At 32.4% G+C, this 19595-nt stretch overlaps 1 protein-coding gene across 2 annotated transcripts in view; it reads right to left on the bottom strand.

Moving 5' to 3' along the window:
* Window positions 1–4849: 4849 nt before the first annotated feature.
* Window positions 4850–19595, bottom strand: part of LOC110026272 (small RNA degrading nuclease 1-like) — a 22648-nt gene continuing 7902 nt past the window's right edge. Inside the window, exons 4-12 of one of the 2 annotated variants that reach the window (XM_020727154.1) lie at window positions 18663–18731; window positions 16453–16593; window positions 16233–16349; window positions 16099–16168; window positions 15888–15988; window positions 7452–7583; window positions 7045–7149; window positions 6440–6544; window positions 4850–5224 (exon numbers count right to left, since the gene is read on the bottom strand). In XM_020727154.1, the coding sequence (XP_020582813.1) occupies window positions 4949–5224; window positions 6440–6544; window positions 7045–7149; window positions 7452–7583; window positions 15888–15988; window positions 16099–16168; window positions 16233–16349; window positions 16453–16593; window positions 18663–18731 (1116 nt within the window). In that variant the 3' untranslated portion in view covers window positions 4850–4948. Of the gene's footprint in view, window positions 5225–6439; window positions 6573–7044; window positions 7150–7451; window positions 7584–15887; window positions 15989–16098; window positions 16169–16232; window positions 16350–16452; window positions 16594–18662; window positions 18732–19595 lie in introns of those variants that run through there. The other variant, XM_020727155.1, reaches the window with a different exon arrangement.

Below are 19595 nucleotides of genomic sequence, written 5' to 3'. Positions count from 1 at the left end.
GCAAAATTTACCGTCCTATTAGTAGGATAAACATTACTTACTATTTAAAAAAAAAAATGTGTGCTATATAATATCATAATATTTTATGATCCTAATGTAAGATCATGACTTGGAAATGTTTGGCTTTGGCTCCCAACTACTTATGGAATGGCTACTCAAAATTTATTAATATTGTATAATCCACATTATATAATATCATTACAATCAATATAATTCACATAAAAGTGTACATGTGCTCATTGCTCAATGAACAATGCCATAGAACTACTTTTTCATAAACTTACTTAAAGCTAGTTAGCCTAATTAATGTATTTATTGGTATGACTTTATAATTTTATCATTTTTATGATATAAGTAATGTACAATGATTTTTTGCTTGATTATAAATAGAAGTCATATTCAATTTAGTAAACCCTAAGCATATATTATATGATCGACAATCAAATTTCTTTGATTTTTGAATTTTTTCCTTCTTGTAAGAAAAGTATTCTTGGTGGCATCGTCATTGGTAATATACAATTAGAAATTTCTTCAAGAGTTTGAATTTCCACTCATGAATATATCATCCGATTTGGCCTAATGGCCTCACAGTATTGTCGCACTGCAAAACTTTCCAGCAAACCGCCCATCCCAAGAGCTCTCCCACATGACCAAGAAAATATTATGTCCAGAGTCTAGACGGAAGCTGTGTCTAAATAACGAGAGTGATACATCAGAGTTTTTTTTTTTCTTTTCCGCTCCTTTCGGTGCATCGTGTCTGTTTTCCAAATGCAACTTACATCCGGACTCTCGACGACAATTACACAAAAAGACTCGTTGTTTAAGATTTCAACATCATTTTAATTAAGGGATATCGTATCTCTCCAATTTAAATAGTTGATGTTCTCACCCGTATTCTTGATTAATAGCAAAATTCGAATCAATTTCTTGGATCTTATACAAGGGTCACTTTTGTAATTCTTTTTTTTGCAAATCATAGAGCTCAAGCCTCTCATTATTGAACAAGTGGCATAAAAACAAAAATGACACAACCTAAATCATCTTAATGAAAAACACAATATGATCACATCCACTTAATACACAAAGCTCTACAAGTCAGCAATCAACTTTATCTTAAACTTTATGTAGTCTCAAATAAAAACTTTTAGCAGCTTCAATGACCATATTATTAATAAGAAGATTACAAAAATTATATGTATGGCACATTTACACACATACCACACAATTACTTATGTATTTACAAATCAAACAGCTAAATCTTCATTTTAACCCTTATTTCATCCAAATATTTCATATCACATACAAAAATATCAATATCATTAAATTTTAAAATAAAAATATGATTCATATGCCTAGATATGGTGACTTGGTTGTAAAAATAAAATATTAGATGTAGAAATTTAAACAACATAAATTGTTGTGGTATATAAACATATATATTTCAAGATAGATGGTAACACGTATCGATCTACCCGATACGTGTTAAGTCGACCTAAATTGATTCAAACTCATAACACGTAAGACTTATGCGGAAGCTGCCATCCAACAACTCACGAGACGTGCACATTATATATATATAATTATGAGAATCACATCACCAGCTTTGACAATGTGACATCAGTGCTGTCTCGTTGAACGAAATATAATTGGCTAATAATTTGAAAAAAATATGCGAGAATGCTTTGACTTGATAACACGCATTTTTTCTAAAATGTGGAAAATTACATGGTCCTCCTGCGACTAAAATGTTCTAAAAAAACTTTACACCGTAGCCCCTGGGGTAAATATATAATATGTGAAATTGCATTTAAAAAGAACGAGAGGGAATTTACTTCCATGTCAGACAATTCTTATACATAGGCTAATTCTTATGTATTTACATATCTCACACCAAACTTTACAAGTGTAATATACATTTTCATAAAATTAAAATTTTGGTGTTAGATTTGTAAATAAATAGGAATTGAGTGGTATGTATGTAAATTTACAAATTAGAAAAACTGTATCAAATTTTTTTAAAAAATTATTTTTGGAATAGGAAAATTTTATTTTTTGAAATAGATAAATTAAGAAAATTATCTCAAGATGTTTCAATATAAGTTAATAGAAAATGACATCTAAAACTTCAAAGCACTCATTTGATGAATTTATCTACAAATTAGAAATTATAAGAAAGAAATAAAATAAATTTAATTATTTTTAAAATAACTGTATCAAATTTTAAACATATTTCCACCCATAAATCATTTAATTTCACAGAAAAATTAAAAAAAAATAAATAAAACATTCAAAATAATTAAAAAAAAAATCTTGATTCAACATCAATAACAAGAGGCGAAACTAACATTATTTTTTTTTTACGGACAAAACCATCAAATGTCTACTTTAAATTGTCTAAAATATTAAAGAAAAAAATAAAATTTAATTATTTATATAAATACATTTCAAATTCCAGAAGGAACTTGATTCCTTCTTTGCATGTAGCATTTTAAGGACTCCTAATAATGAAAATATTAAATCACAAAGATAATTATTTTAACATAATCAAATCATTTGACTCGAAATTAACAGATCAAATAAAAAATTAATAAAAAATATAAAAAGGTCAAAGTGAGGGATCTTCTAGAAATGTTTCTTTGAAATTATATTTTCATTTTAAATTAGTGGTTTGGTGGGTATTTAGATAAATCTCAAATCTAATGACTAAGAACCATTCAAAGTCATTTTTCTCTTCCAGTGGTATGCAGAGTAGTTCAATAACAAATATTCTTGATTAAGACAAAAAGGATTTGGTTAGACAAACAAATGCTGCATTTACACAAATACCATCCAAATCCCATGCATTTACATATGTAGCACCTAAATTTATTTTCTATATCTTAACTTTTATAAAGTGAAATATATCATTTCTTTTATAAAATAAGCTGTCATATATGTTAAAAAAAAAAAAAATATTAGGGATTAGATAGGTAAACGCATGGGTATGTGTGTAAATATTCCAAAAGAAGAATATTGTTGATTTTATTCATTATGCTTCATATGAAAGTAAAACAATTTATCAAAGCAAATAGTTCTACGGGTCATAAAAGGTCAAGAAATAGGGAGAGCTCTATGAATGTCAAGAAATAACACTTAAAAAAATGTAACCATTTGAAATGATTTACAAAAGAATATGTAAAATACATTAAACCTCGCTCAATAGAAAATTAATAATGATAATAATGATTCATAAATTTAATCTTAAGGCTATAGCTCGAAGATCATTAACCACTTCAAATTTTAACTCAGATTGAAACAAACAAGTGCTAGGAGCAAAACATTTGGATCAAGCTGGGCCGAGATCGGTTTGAAATATTTTTTATCAACAAATATTATAAATAAAATTGAATGTAACGACCAACAGCCAATTTGGCGCCTGAAAAAATCCAAATAACTCAATTTGAGCAAGCTCATTTCGATTTCAAGCCGGATCAATTCAATTTCGAGCCGAGTTGGCTCGAAATGGAATATAACAAGATCCGAGTTGATTTCTAGCTACACTAAATCCGTTCGAGCAGACTCGGCTCAAAATTGGATCGGTAACAACCCTACATACGACATACATATTTCAACATAATTTTCATGTTTAAAATAATTTAAATTCGACAACATATGATAAGCATACATTGTCAATTCACCCTCATAGGTTGCGCTTCACTTTTAACTTATGAGTCCGCGCCCGCATGTCACTCATAGCTTCGAGAAGGACACTCTTATTGGAAGGTGGTATTCCTTCACCAGACATCACGAAAAACATGTAAAGAGAATGCCACGAAACAAAGCGAAAAGAGACGGAGACCTCCCTTGCCCCAAAACCTATTTATGGCACGGAAATCCAGGGAAGTCCATTACTATAAAATAATATAATTTAATTATTTCATGTGTTAAAAAATTTTCTTATCCTCATATTATAAAACTTCCAATGAGCAAGAAAATTAGAGAACTAAATAAGCACACAAAAAAATGTCAGCACAAATCTCAAAGCAAATGGTCGTCTCAGGAAGATGTGGACGATCAAACGCAGCCTTCGACGATTGGATGAACATTGGAGAAGAAAACACCTTATCCAAACGATCGACATAAGGCGTTAAGAGAAACTCCAATAGGGTCGAAATCAACATTTAAGACAATCAACGAGAAGCACTATTTCAGACTATATATCCAATTGAATTAAGGCTTGTCAAGCGATCGATAACCCTCATCGATCAAATTAGCCACCAATTTTATTATATGCAAATAACTCTGTAATTACCAAAAAGCCCTGCTGAAAAGTTAATAGTAATGAGACTAATATGTACTTTTGTAATATTGGAATCTAGACCTATAGATAGGGGTCCATATCATGAATAAGATAATCTTTTTTATGTCTACTACTGCTATCTCTCTCTCTCCCGATCACTTCCTAACAGAACGTTTTATTCCTTGGGTGTTTTTCCCGGCCACTTTTGGATTCACACACACACACACACACACATATATATATATAACAACACTTTTAAACACGTTTAATTCTACTTAAAAAAAAATATTTACATACATGCCATTCAAATTCTATGTATTTACATATCTAACAACAAAACATACATGCCACCACTTACCTATGCATGAAAATATATATCACACCTTTTAAAAGTTAAAATGATAGTATTTTCGATACATCATGAAAATGTTGCTTGGTATAAATACAAAAAGTAAAGTTAGGTGTTAGATATGTAAATCAATAGGAATTGTGTGGTATGTATGTAAATGCCCCAAAAAAAGAAACTACAATTAAATGCCACATCAAAACAAGATCACTTTTAATTTTTTTAACAAATATAAATAAATATGCATCTAAGAAAATAATTCACGAGACAAACAAAATTTTATGAAACATGCATACAGCAAAAATGTAAAATTACATGGGAAGCTAACCTCTAGTAAGATCTGAAAGAATCCTTTGCAGGCTAAATATTTCATCTTCCCTGGCACTAAGCTGCTGCTTCAGTCTGAAGATTTCTTCTGCATGTTTACAGGGTTCGGATGAGCAAGCTCGGCCCTCATTGGCATCAATGGCGGAAGAAATTCTCTGCCTCTTTGAATCTTCAGGTGGGGAGGAAGACATAGTTTTGCAGACGTAGAAGCTGGTAAGCTGTCCTGTACTGAGCTTTAGACATACAAGTTTCTGGGGACGGCCTTCACAGTCCTGAATGGTGAGAATCAGCCAAGCTTGGTTAGAGGAAAAAGGGATGAATCAGTATAAAAAATATTGTTTTGGTATAGTTGAAAAACAAGGTCATTTACATACATACCGCCCAATTCATATCTATTTACATTCTAACATGTAAAATTTACCTTTTCGGTTAATATCACCCAAAATTTTCACTTCAGATCACATAAAAAATACCACCATGCTAACTTTTAAAAAGTGAACAAAAGCGCCTTTTCAAGCATAAGGAATGCGGTATGTATGTAAAAATTGAAGTTTAGGAGTTAGATATGTAAATATATACGAATTGTGTGGTATGTATGTAAATATTCCTTTAAAAAATGGGGACATTTAAATACATACCACCCAAGTTCTAGGTATTTACATATTTAACACAAAAATGGTATTTTTTACGTATATACCACCCAATTCTTTAATCACAACAAAAAACTACCATTTTAGCTTTTAAAAAAATACACCTTTTCATGCATAGGTAAGGTGATAAGTATATAAAGATTGAAGGTGTTAGATATGTAAATACATAGGAACTGAATGGTATGTATGTAAATATGAATGTTTAGATGTTAGGTATGTAAATTCATAAGAATTGTGTGGTGTGCATGTAAATGTCCCAAAAATATGAAGTCCCCAAAAGTACTCAAAAAATACCAACAAGAGCATAAATGTCGAGACAATATGTAATTCAATCTGTGTCTAATCCTCGACGAATAAGTAACAAACAGATGCATACAACAGAATGGAAGCAAATAAGCAATATGAAAGTATCAAAATATGCAAAACAACATGGCAAGACTTTACTTCTTCAACAACTAAAAAGTAAAGAGAATTTTACACACCTACCACACAATTCTTATTTATTCACATAGCTAACACCTAAAATTTGATATTCACACTCACAACACTCTGGTGTCATAAACCTATGAGTATTTCACTTTAAAAAAAGTAATAACGGTGGTATTTTGGATGCAATGCTAAAGTTTCAAGCATTATAAATGTAAAAAATGAAAGTTTAGGAGTTGGATATGTAAATACATGAAAGTTGTGAGGTATGTATGTAAATGCCCCAAAGAACAACTCTCACTACAGAAGCTAAAAGCTAGTGTTCTCTTTCAGGCACAACTCAAAATTCAGATTTCTAAATGAATTTCAAGCAAAATTGACTTGAAAGTAATAGTATAACTACATCCATACCTTCCTCTCTTGTCCATCTATCCTTCGGAAAGCAATGCTTGCCTCATAATCGTCCTTGAAAATAGCATGTGTAGAATAAAAAGGACCTCGAACTTTTAAATCAGCCTGCAATGTTATCCTTAGTATTCTGGCCCTAATAAGATGTCAAGATATGACATAAGTAAGGCAATCAAAAAAGCCTGCCGTTCGTGAATAACTTGTATTCGACTCCCTAATTACCTCGTTCTATTCAATCATTAAGCAAGCGAGTCGAACACGAACAGGCTATTGTTTGATCCTATTTGGCTCTTTTTGGCCTAAATTAACTAAAAAAATTAAATAAAAAATATTATTATAACATTTTTATATTGTTTTTCATACTGAATTTTTTAAAAATGTTATATTTTATTATTTTTAAAATAATTTCAACTAACTTCGAGACAAATATGAGCTTGAATCAAACAAACGAGTTCAAATTGAGCCAAATATAAACATGTTATTTACGAGTAATTTTGCACATAAGTCTATTTTGAACAAAAAAAAAATCAAACAGCCGAACACGAACAAGCGCGGCTCTCGCTCAAGCTCGGCTTGTTTACCCCCTTGACATAAGTAATATATAACACCTTTATATCAACATAAAAATCTCGAGGAAATACTTTCTTCAGTTCTTGACAAGGAACCTCAACCGGAATTTTGTGCAGAAGCATTGCATGACTGAAATCAGGCACCTAGAGAGTGATAAAAATATAGCTAAGGTCAATAGATTCAAGCAAAAAGAAATTTACATTTACATGGATACCACAAAATTTTTATACTTATATACATAACACTCAATCTTTGGCATCACCTAAAAAATACAATTATCACTAACATTTTAAAAATGAATTACATCTTTTCATCCATAAGTTTTTAATACAAAAGGATTATAAATGTAAATAACAAACTTTAGGTGTTAGATAAGTGAATGTATAAGATTTGTGTGGTATGTTTTGCAAAATAAAAGAAGGAAAGAAAGAGACCATTTACATACTCTTTTATCAATTTTAAGAGGCTCGTCAAATCCGTGCCCGAGCTTCGCAAGAACTAGCTTCATGGCAGCTTCTGCGTCTATTCGGCAATCATGTGGTTCGCCTTCCTTCCGAACTTCATAGCCCAGCACAGCCTGCAAAGATAAATGTAAAAATAAAAATAAAAATTGGCTATTTGTATCCCGTACAAATGTGTTTAAAAAATACCTATATCATAATCAAATAAGTCAAACATTCTTTATTTCAAATAAAAGTATAAATAAAGTAAAATAAAAAAATAAAAGATAGAAAATAATAAATAAAAGTGATCCCAAACGGACTCTAAGGAATAAGGTTTTGCTCATTATTACATGTAGGATTCCTGAAATCATTCCCTAGTGGAAAAGAAAGAGATGAGCTCATCAAAGAACAAATCAGAAACTGTATAGTTCGAGTAGATAACATGTCAACACTTAGCTATACTCTTATTTCGGTTAGACAAATACTCATGTTCAGTTTTTTTTATTTTTATTTTTTATGGTTCATTTCCAGCTAAACTGTATTTTTACATGTAATCCACCCAAATCTTTCATATCACCAAAAAAAAAAAACCACCATTTTAACTTTTAGAAATTGATATACACTGTTTCATGCATAGGTAAGGTGGCATGCAAGTAAAAACTGAAGTTTACGTGTTAGATATGTAAATACATAGGAATTGCGAAGTATGTATTTAAATCATCTTTCCTTTTTTATTTTCCAATAGAACACATGTTGTCTAATACTTCAGAGATATAGTTGTAATGGTTAGCAGAGGTTTTTTACATGGGGTTTTGCTTCTCAAATAATGAATCTTTTTCTGTTTTGGCCTTTTCATTGGGATTGACGCTTCTTCAACGCGTCCTCTGCAAGAAATCACTAGGTCGCGTGGCGCCTAATTGATATCAGAACAAAGACTTCCAACCCAAAGACAACAGAGGCATAGATTTTCACCGCAATCCAAACATACATCTTAAAATGAATGTCCTTATGACATCCATCGTGGTGTTCACCTAAACTATGAGCAACTTAAAGTTTTATTTTATTTTATGAAAATTTACATACATATCACTCAATTCCTATGTAGCTACATATCTAACACCTAAACTTCAATATTTATGTATATACTACCTTAACTACAAACAAACGAAAGGTGTATTTCACTTTTTAAAAGTTATAACAGTGTTTAGTTTTGATGTGATACACAAAAATTGGATGGTGTAAATATAAAAAGCAAAGTTTAGGAGTTAGATGTGTAATACATAGCAATTGAGTGGTATGTATGTAAATGCAATCCCCACCCCCCTGTTTGGGGCAATTGCAGTTTATTAAAAAGTTGTTGCGCAGCAGCTGTACTAGGAAGCAGTTGTGCAGAAACTGCTGCAGGAAAGTTGTGTCTGTTTTTTTTTTTGTAATTTTGCAACAGTTGTGCTGCAGTTGTTTATAAATAAATGACATTTTTGTCTCTTGTAGTATTGTGTTTTTTATAGCATATTAAGTCACGGTTGCACATTTCATACATGAAAACAGAGATCCAGTTTGAATATCACATAATAAAAACTGATACTTCACTAAACAAAAAGTAACACAACAATCAAAATAAAGAATATGACTATTAAAATAACAACTAATATTATCATAATATTATTTTTAAAATAGAGACGATTAATGTCACGTGATAATCTCTCATCCAACGAAACTCTCCACGCCTGATTATTAACAGCGATGGAATCATCGTCCCGATCCACACACCTGAAGAAATCACAGTTCTCTAAATATTATTTTTAAAATGCAGACGATTAATGTCACGAGATAATCTCTCCTCAAACAAAGCTCTCCACGCCTGATTACTAACAGCGGTGGAATCATCGTACCGATCCACACACGTGAAGAAGTCACAGTTCTCTAACTATTCCTTTGACACTTGTAAAATTGTCTCCGATAGTTATGTTTTGTTCGCGAAGTAAGCATAGAACATTGTAATCCACAATAGCAGTACAATGCTCTAGAGGCACCGGAAGTCATCAAGTTCATATTTCCTAAAGGTTTAAAACCACAAAATACGAACCCTTAAATGAAACATTAGTAAAGAAGAATAATAGAAAACACAATTCAATCAAGGTTTTATAAAGTTGTGAGGTTTTAGAGTACAAAAATGAAAAATCAACGAATAATCTATCACAACAAGAAGGCAGTAAAACTTTTAAAAAAATGGTTCTTGGTTGATTTTAAACTATGTAATACCGAATTCGTACGTGTCACAGATGCATATCACCACAAAGGCCAACCAAAAGAACCCCAACAATCATACGACTAAAAAAAGGGGTTCTTCATTGCATCGATAGTTATGCATCTGTCGCGAAATAAGCAGAGAACACTATAGTTCACAGTATTAGTAAAATTGCTCTGGAGGCACCTGAAGTCCTCAAGCTCATAATTTTTAAAGGTTTAAAACCACAAAGCATAGACCCTTAGATGGAACATTAGTAAAGAAGAATAATAGAAAACACAATTAAAGATTTATAAAGTTGTGAGGTCTGAGAGCACAAAGTTAAAAAAATCATGAATAATTTGTCAAAACTAGAAGACATAGAACTTAAAAAAAAAACGTTCTTGGTTGTTTTTAAACCACATAATACCGAGCTCGTATGTGTCACAGATGCATATCAACACAAAGTTCGTCCAAAAGAACCCCAACAATCATACGACTGAAAAAGAAGGGGTATTTGGCAGCCTTGATAGTGATTTCATACGTGTTAAGAACTCATAGCAACATATAGGTTATTCAGAAGAACCCATAAAATCGAATATCTCATCATAGACCTCCAAAAAAAACATGCAATAAATAAACACATGAAATATTATACCCATTGTTGCCTCAAAGGCCATCCATGTGGGCAAAAAATACATGCAAAAAAATTGAAAATAAAAATTGCATCAAATTGAGATTCAACATGTACATCATTTCACAAACAGTAAATACAATAAACATTGAAAAATATCTACTGATTGTTTCAAATGAGAGCCATAATCCCTCCATGACTCCTATAGTACTTTCATTTTGAGATAAATTGTAGAGAGTTATACTAATACCTCTCTGGAAGTCATCGTGAAGGACACATGAAGTATATAATTCATGTGCAATTCTTATAATAGATCAATGAATAAGGGTTGTGTCATACGAAACATATTATTAAATCTTGTTGGGTAACCCACAAGCAACTCCCCAACCCATACATAAATGTGAATTTCATGCAAGAAGAGAGTAATATATAAGTTATAATACTCATACATAAAGCATAACGCGGATGTAATTCTTCTTCTGCGTCTTTCTTTATTCATGTTATTCAATATTTATGTAGCTACCACATATAAATAACACTGAATTTGCTAGAACGTGAATTAAACAAAAAAAATGTTAACGAAAATTCGAGAAGCAATGCAGAGGTTGTAGTCCTGCAAACATTTTCTCATAAAAATCAAAGAGAAGGTGTCTAAGAACTAAATCAAGCATATTAAAATTAGCATAAATAATGTCCTCATAAAAATCAAATATAAAGTGTCCAACAAATAAAATAAAATTGATGCATCCCGGTTGTAATGAAAATAACACAAGTAACTGACCCAACTGTCAGGAGTCGACGACATGAAGAACTCTCTCCGGGTTGGGTCTTAAAGCAACTTCATAGAGAATAAGTAAAACGATATATCCTCGTAAATTTCTGGAGTTACTTCCAGAATTCGCTTCACTTGGTAAGCAAAATTTGCTTGTGATGTGCTAGGGACATTGGTGCGTGAAACAACAATGAAATTTGGATTGTAATGAAAACTGTACCATCATTTTTTTCCTCAACCATAAGATGCTTTGATCGACTAGTAAATTCAACTTCATCGAAGTTAGGGCTGGGGTGTTCATTGGAGCAAATAGTTTGCTCAACATCTACAAGCTCAGCTATGTCAGCAAGCCCTTTCTCATTTGGAGCCCAACAAGATTGCCCATGGCCATGACTCTACCAAACATACGATTCAACTTTTCTTCAAGCTCAGAATCAATGCTGCTGAATTTAAATTTTTTGGTATTTTGCACTGTTGACCTCACTTTGGTTGAGGTTTAGTTTTTCCTCTTTAGTAGCCTAAGGTCTAGTCATAGGACTTTTCTATTGACTATTCTTAGAAAACTAGACAAGGAGCCCTCACAATTAGAAATTTCAAACTCTTCTCTACCCAACTTGAAGTTCCACATATTGGTCATAACCTCTAGCACTTAGTAGGTGGGGTCACTATGGGGGAACTCAAGATGAGTCAGACTCCGAATTACATAAACTAATAATTTTCATAATACGTAACTCTAATAAGGAAGAATATTTCATTGAGAATAAATATTTTGAATGTACATTTAATCTCTGAGATATGACAAGTAGGTGCAAGGAGAGAACTGTCAAATGATTGTTTTTTCATAAACAACCTACTAAAGCAAGATCCCATTTTTAAGTGTGGCTATAGTATGCTCGTGTTCGGCTCGTGGGCTCGCTCGTGTTCGGCTCGTTTATAGTTCGAGCTCAAAAAGTGTGTTCGTGTTCAACTCGTTTACTTAGCGAGCCGAACACGAGCCGTTCACGAACAAAGAGTCGTTTTGACAACCCTAATCACGTAGTCATAAGATGTTAATGATTGGGGCAAGATTTAAAAATCATTTGAGTCTAAATTAATAATTTTTATTATATTTTCTTCATTAATACTTTTAATTGATTTTAAATTTTTTTAGCCTTATGGTCAATCAAATTTTTTAAAAATACTACTCATCAAAGATATGTATATATATATAATTGATTAGCAGTATTTCGAGTCAAAATGAGCCAAACACGAACGAACAAATATTTGTTTGTGTTGTTCGTGTTCGACTAGTTAACTTAGCGAACGAGCCGAACACGAGTTGTTCGCGAACAACGAGCCATTTTGACAGCCCTAATTGTAAGTATAAATGGGCTTAAATTAGTAGAAACCTTCTTTGATTGCATGGACATATAAATAGGCTGCTTAGTCGCACATTTAAGTTGGATTTAACTTAAATTTCACCAGACGGAGAAAATGGCAACTTATAAATCCTACATTTAGTAATTCCGTTTCTTCTCAATTTTGTCTTAAATTCCATATTTGCTAAATCATGGTGTTGCCAGAATTTATTAAACCCAGATTTACAGAATTTACTAAATTTGTTACCAAAGAGCGCTACAAGCTTAAAGGTATTGCTTGGTGGGAGAAAATACAGATTCACCAATGACAAGACGACAAGCACCACATCCACTCCTGGACTTGAATGCTAAGGTTGCTAAAGAAATAATTTCTATCAATTGATTATGATTAAATATTACATAATACCAACAATATTAGCAGAGGCGACGCCCAATTAAGCAATACATGAGAAGTTTTATCACCTCAATGCCTGCGAGAACCTCCATAAACAGTGTCCTATTATCCCAGTGAGCTAAAAGATCCTTCGCAATTGGCGAGCACTAAAATCCACCTGAAAGTTATCCAAAGTTGTCAATCTCACCATCATAAGTTAGGCGGATTATAGAGAGAAGAGTGCAGCATCACCTGCAATTGTAATAATTCATTGTTATCGATGTAATCAAATAAGACATAAGTCAAGTGAATGCCCACAACAAAAGGTTGAACTTGGTGGGCAAAGAAAGTGATAATGATAGAAAGTGTGAAGTTAATGAAGAGAACATCAAGGTGACTAATTTCATCGAGGAAGACCACGAAGATGTGAAACTCCTTCAATATAATGAAGCTGAACTCTTAAACATCAGAGTGCCTTTTGGTGTAACGGTTTGAATTTCATCAGAAACTCCAAAGTTAAGTGTGCTCATGTGAGAATATTCCCGGGCTGGCGAGATCCTGAGAAGTTACACTAATGGGAAGAAACAATGATGACATTAGGCCAAAGAAGAGAATAATTCAATAGATGATAGTTCGAGCTATTACAGAAGATCCCTGATGTAATGTCACTCCATGTTTCACACTCACCGCACCATTTGAAGATTTGCAACACATTACTGAGAATAGAAGCTAAGAGAATATGGCTTCCAAAAAGTTAATTTGTATTGTTAACCCACCCACTAAAAATCAACCCAGTCCCTATAAAATTAACTAGATCAAAAAAGTATGCATCACTCCAATATTTATCAGTAAATTATATCAAGATGAATTTGTCCATGATGTTGCACAGGAACATGCGTTGGGCTCTTCTTGGTTAACCATGACACTAAAATGTCAAAGCTATAAATTGGCAAAATAACAATACCTACTCATTCCAATGAAAACAATAGGAGATTGTACAGCTTCGTCTTGCAACCAGATAAAACCCACATTGTTAAATATCCTAGTCCCTGAGTACGCCTCCTAAAATTGACAATATACTTGCTAAATTATAAATCTCCATGACACAGACATGCCAAATGCATTATCACCAACATGCGATGTATAACCAAACATTGATTTGATCTCGTGCTCTAATCTACCCAATCTACCGCGCTACCACATGAACCGAAAGGAGCGTGAGATTTTACAAAGCACTCTTGATGATCTATTAGCCAGACTAATCTCGTGAGCTTTAGTCCATGCATTGCACTAACATTATTAGATCTGAGAAGCACGAACCTCGGCAAAAGAGTGTGGAAAGTCAAGCCACCAACAAAACTACAACCAAGAACACTTTCATATTCCATTAAAAAAGGGCATCTCAAGGAAACTAGAGGGATCGAACATGCTTTCTAAGTTGGATCACAAGAGCAACTATCATCAAATCCGCATTAAGCTCGAAGAAAAGTGGAAGATGGCATTCAAAACTACAACTGACTCATACTAATGGAAGGTCATGCCCTCAAAATCGTGCAATACGCTAAATGTTTTTAAGCGACTAATAATAAACTAAACATGAAACCTCTTACAGATAAGTTTGCTGCCATATATTTTGATGACATTGATTTATAGCTAGGGGAAAGAGAAGCACTTATTAGGCATGAAAAAAAAAATCCTGGAAGTATTGGAACAAAATAAAATGCCACTCAATTCAAGGAAGTGTGAATTTAGCACAGACCAGATGTTGCTTCCCAGTTTCATTATCAATGAAATTGGTTAATGCCCACAAAATGTTTATCAGGTTTAAAGCTTCCATAGTCTCACAATTAACTATTATCATTTCATTCATAATTTTAGCATGCTTGTTTTGCCGCTCACAATTGGTTATAAGAAAGAAAAATTTATATTGGGATCAAAATAGAATGAAAGTTTAGTGCTCCAAAAAGATAATCTCAACCTAGCATCAATTCTTATATACTAGAGTTCCGATCAGAGTTTTTGCAATTAAACTGTGATGCCTTTATAATCAAGATAAGTATTGTTTTACCCAAGAAAATCAGTCTATAGAATCCTTCAACGTAAAACCTAATGAGGCATAGACAGCATATGAACAAAATCTATACATCACTGTACAAGCTCCAAAACATTTGGAGCGATACCTTATGCAAAAAAAAAAAATCATCTTACATGATGACCACGAAGCACTCAAACGTTTAAACTCTCATTTATGTATGCGTGTCTACTTTCTTTTAAAAATTAATATATATATATATATTTGAAAAGCCCGCAAGCAAGGATATTAATAAAGCAAAATGAAAGATAGGTGAAAGGGGCAATTCAGAGACCCCTCCCCCTGGTATACAACACACACACACATTTTAATTTGCCTATATGTTGGCGGGCATATAGAATTGAGTCGCCGATGCCTTAGCTAAATAAAGCATGATGCTCATCACTCTACAATCTGAATTCATGGGATCTGAAGTTGTAAAAAAGTAGAAGACAAAAATTTTGTTAACATCTTTATGAAGTGCCAACAGCAAGACAGCACAAATGGGTTCCACATATAGCAAAAATGTTATGAACAAGATTGTGCCAGCAAACTGGATAGATGCAGCAACTCCAGCACAAATTGCTTCCATTGCAGCTATATATGAATTTCATGATTGATCTTTCATACTTCTAAACATGCCATTCTTCCTTCAATGTTATGAACATAAGTACGTCTATTAGTCCAAGGCCATCAAATTGGGAATTCCTACCACATAAAAAACCATAGCTTCAAATTAAAGGAACATTGTCAAACTTACACCAATTTCCCATTTCTCTGGGCTAAAATCCATATACCTCATGATAGCTGATCACATGATGGCCTTAATCCAAGTATAATCTAAGAATGTATATGGTGTATCATGGTGCGGCAACAAGGTTGAGGGAAAGAAAAGAAAACGTAGACAAGAAGATTATGTTCAATAAAAAGTCGCAGGTACAAGATATGAGAAACATTAATAGCTGAAATCCTTAATAAATACAACTTTGAATCTAAAGCTTGCCTTACACAGACTGTTCAGTGAAGGTGTATAAGTAAGACGAACTTCCGAGTACTTGAAGATGTATGATGTGTCAATCACTCGATGGTGTGCAATTTTTAATGCTATAGATGTTACAATAGTTAAATTAGAATGTTATAAAATAAAATTTACAATTAAAAGAGAAACTCAAATATAAAGATGTATTGAACTCTAGTTTGTCAAGTCTAATTACCTCGCAAATCATTATGTGCACTGTGACCAACTAGAATAGTTCCATGCTTCAAAAGCTTCTTCATAGAACCCTACAAAAGTTCAGTTTAGAACAGAATTCTCCACAATAAAATAGAACAAAACAACTATTGCTACCTGTATATCAACCAAGGAGCATGTAACTCCCTCCAAATCTTTAGCTGAAACACCAGTTATCTCTGTTCTATAATCAGAAATAGATTTGTTGGGATTCACAATTTTGTTTAGTTTAACCTGAAGATTTTACATAATATATCAATTCAGAAGGTACTGAAGAAGAAGGATAATGCATGCATAGTCTGAAAAAACTTTTTACACAATGCATTATGGAAATTACGTTTAATTTATTATCCACTGCGCATACTTTCACGACCTCCTCGGTACCATCATTGCATAGAACCATCTCGCAATCAACAGAAAGCATGCTGCTTGACTTCATTACCTTGGACATATCGCCCAGTGGCACAACAATCCAGTCCTGAATAAAATCAAATAAACAATTATTCATTGAAAACCATGTTAGCCAGATAATCACGATTGAAAATTCCTATTTTAAAAGAAATAATCCTCTAACTTGCAAGTACTATGAGGATAATTTAGTGATCAATAAAATTTATTTTTCTTGCTAAATCCTTAAAATTCATTAGTTTGCTAATGTAATCTCTTTAAAAAGTGCCACCTTGTCGCAATGCCAACCAAGGGTTATAAAAAAAACTAAATGAATTAATAAGAGTTGAATACGTGATTATGAAAGCCAATTTCAAATGTAACTTTCTTAATGATGGATGCTGCAAAAAGTTGAGCTATGGTGCGCATCAAAGAAGTAGATTTTATAGTACTACCAATTTGTAAATCAACGCCCACCCATTTCAGTAAATCCCACAGGCTGACTATAAGAAATTGTTAGCATCAAAGGATCGAAAATTCCGAAAGAGTGAAGTTGGAAAGATAGGCCTTGAAGGAACAGAGAAAGAGCTCCAAAGATATTTTACTCAAATTTACGTGCTAAATATGATATCAAAAATCTATAATACACCAGATGAATACAAGTCTGAAATGTGTCCCTCAAACTGTCTAAAGTATTTAGATATAAGTGTCAAAATGGTACCCAACATTCTGCAAAGGAGTCATTTTAGTCCCAGAGTCTATAAAAGTGTCAATTTAGTTTACAAACTTTTGTAATAGGAGCTAAAAACAGTCCTCCCCATGGACTATTTCAGCTCAGTTTAAAAAACACGACAACTAATTTAACACTTTTATTTACTCCGAGACTGAAATAGCCCCATGTTTGGTCAAAGGACTATTTTAGCACTTTACTCGAAGTATCTATAACTTAATCAGCATTTTACAAGTCCGCTATCAACAAACAATATCGCATCCCAGCACCAAAAAAGATCTCTCAACTAATCCTAAGAACAATACACCGTCTCATTGCTATTTTAACTTACAAACATGTACAAATATATCATCATACATAAGCATCAGGCAATCCCAAAGATCAAACTGTCCAACATGAAAACATAAATTGACCCTTCTTCCTTTCCTCTATCATAATCCGCTCTCTAGACATCCCCATCTTTTCCTTTGTGTGTATCTTCAACAAAAATTCAATATAATGGCAAAAAGTAAGGCAAAACAATTGCAAACGCCGAAAAACTGCACTGATAATTTCATAGGAATATGCACATCTTTTTTATGACAAAAACAAAAACTGCATATACATATAAAAATAGAATATAATATGCATTTCCCAAGGATTTTTTTTTTTTGAATTAATAAAAATTTAAACAAAGATATAAGAATTTTAAACGTAGAATTCAACTTGTTACAATCAAGTGTAATCCCAAAATAAATCTATCTGATATTAATCATCTTTCCAACTGACGGATATGAAAGATTTCTAATAGAGGGAAAGGCATGTTGATGCGACTAAAGTTCACTATTTTGAAAAAAGAGCCATTTTTCATAAAAAAGACAAAAGGCTAAGAAAAAATAGCACGAGATATTGAGTTTAACCATCAAAAGTTTAGGACAGCATGGCTGCGAAATGTGAAAGATAAAAGTACCGGACACAAAAGAAAATCATTCGGGAAATTTACATAAATATCACAATTCTTATGCATTTTCATATCTAACACCTAAAATTTTACATTTAAATTTATAACACCTTGGTCTTAAAAACCAAGGATGAACAGATGTATTTCACTTTTAAAAAGTTAGCCATTGCGGTGTTTTTGACGTGATCTCAAATATACTTATGGTAGCAAAAGTATGACAAAGGGCACTGGATGTGACAGAAAGCACCAGTCATGAAGCATAAATGTCTTTTTGGAACAACCAGGGCTGTAAAAGGCATATGAAAAAGGCGAAAAAAATCACGCAAAAAGAAAAAAAATATTAATAATGCTTATTAATGAAAATCAGTTCATAAAATATGTTACAAACAATAACATGGTGCATTGAATAAAAGTACATCTAATCATAAGAGAAACTAACACTATAACTAAAATCTAATAACGAAAAGTGACAACAAAGGTAAAGAAAAACCGTATTATAAGCGTCACAATAATAGTTTCTCCTGTACTGCGGGTGCTCCATTGTCAATCGAACTAGCCTCTGTCAAAGGAAAAACAATAGTTAATAGCATATAAGTTGTTTTGATCATGCCACTAACAACATATAAAAACAAACCAACCATAATAGATTATATGGGCATTTACATATATACCACCCAATTCCTATATATTTACATATTTAAAACCTAAAATTTACTTTTTACATCTATAACACTCAAATCTTTTATCTCATAAAAAATAGAGGCAATTATATACATAGCACCCGAAACATTCTATTTAAAAATCTAGCACCCATTTAAAAATCTAGCACCCTCAACATTCTATTTAAAAATCTAGCACCCTCATTCATCCATTTTTCAAATTCTCACTCAAATGTCAAAATTCATGATGAATTTTTATCAAATTCCCAATGGTTTCATAGTGGCATGTGTAAATACATCGATTCGGTAGCTCAAAAATATTGCCTGGGGTGCTAGATTTTTTAAATAGCAATGTTTCAGGTGGTGCTATGTATGTAATTATGCCTAAAAAAATATCACTATTAGGACTTCTTAAAAGTGAAATACACTTTGTCATGATATGTAAAAAAATTAAGTTTAGGTGCTAGATATGCAAATACATAGGAATTGAGTGGTGTTTATGTAAATATTCCTAAATTATAACTATGAACAACTACTTCATAAAGAAGCCATGAACACAAAGTATTATTACCAATGTGATAATTAAACAATTTTTTGCATTGTGAATGCTAAAGATGTGTGAATGTTGATATAAAAACTATCCTGGAATTAGTGTAAAGTTCTTCTACGCAGTTCTTAAAATTTAAACTTGCTGATTGTTTGGACATTAACGTATGCATGCAACCCTTGGGGAATACAGCAAACAGTTCTGCTACAGATTAATT

Source organism: Phalaenopsis equestris, unplaced genomic scaffold, assembly GCF_001263595.1.
Source record: "Phalaenopsis equestris unplaced genomic scaffold, ASM126359v1 Scaffold000359, whole genome shotgun sequence".
NCBI lineage: Eukaryota > Viridiplantae > Streptophyta > Magnoliopsida > Asparagales > Orchidaceae > Phalaenopsis > Phalaenopsis equestris.
Note: the sequence above shows the minus strand (reverse complement) of the source record. Positions and strands in the feature narration are given on the sequence as shown.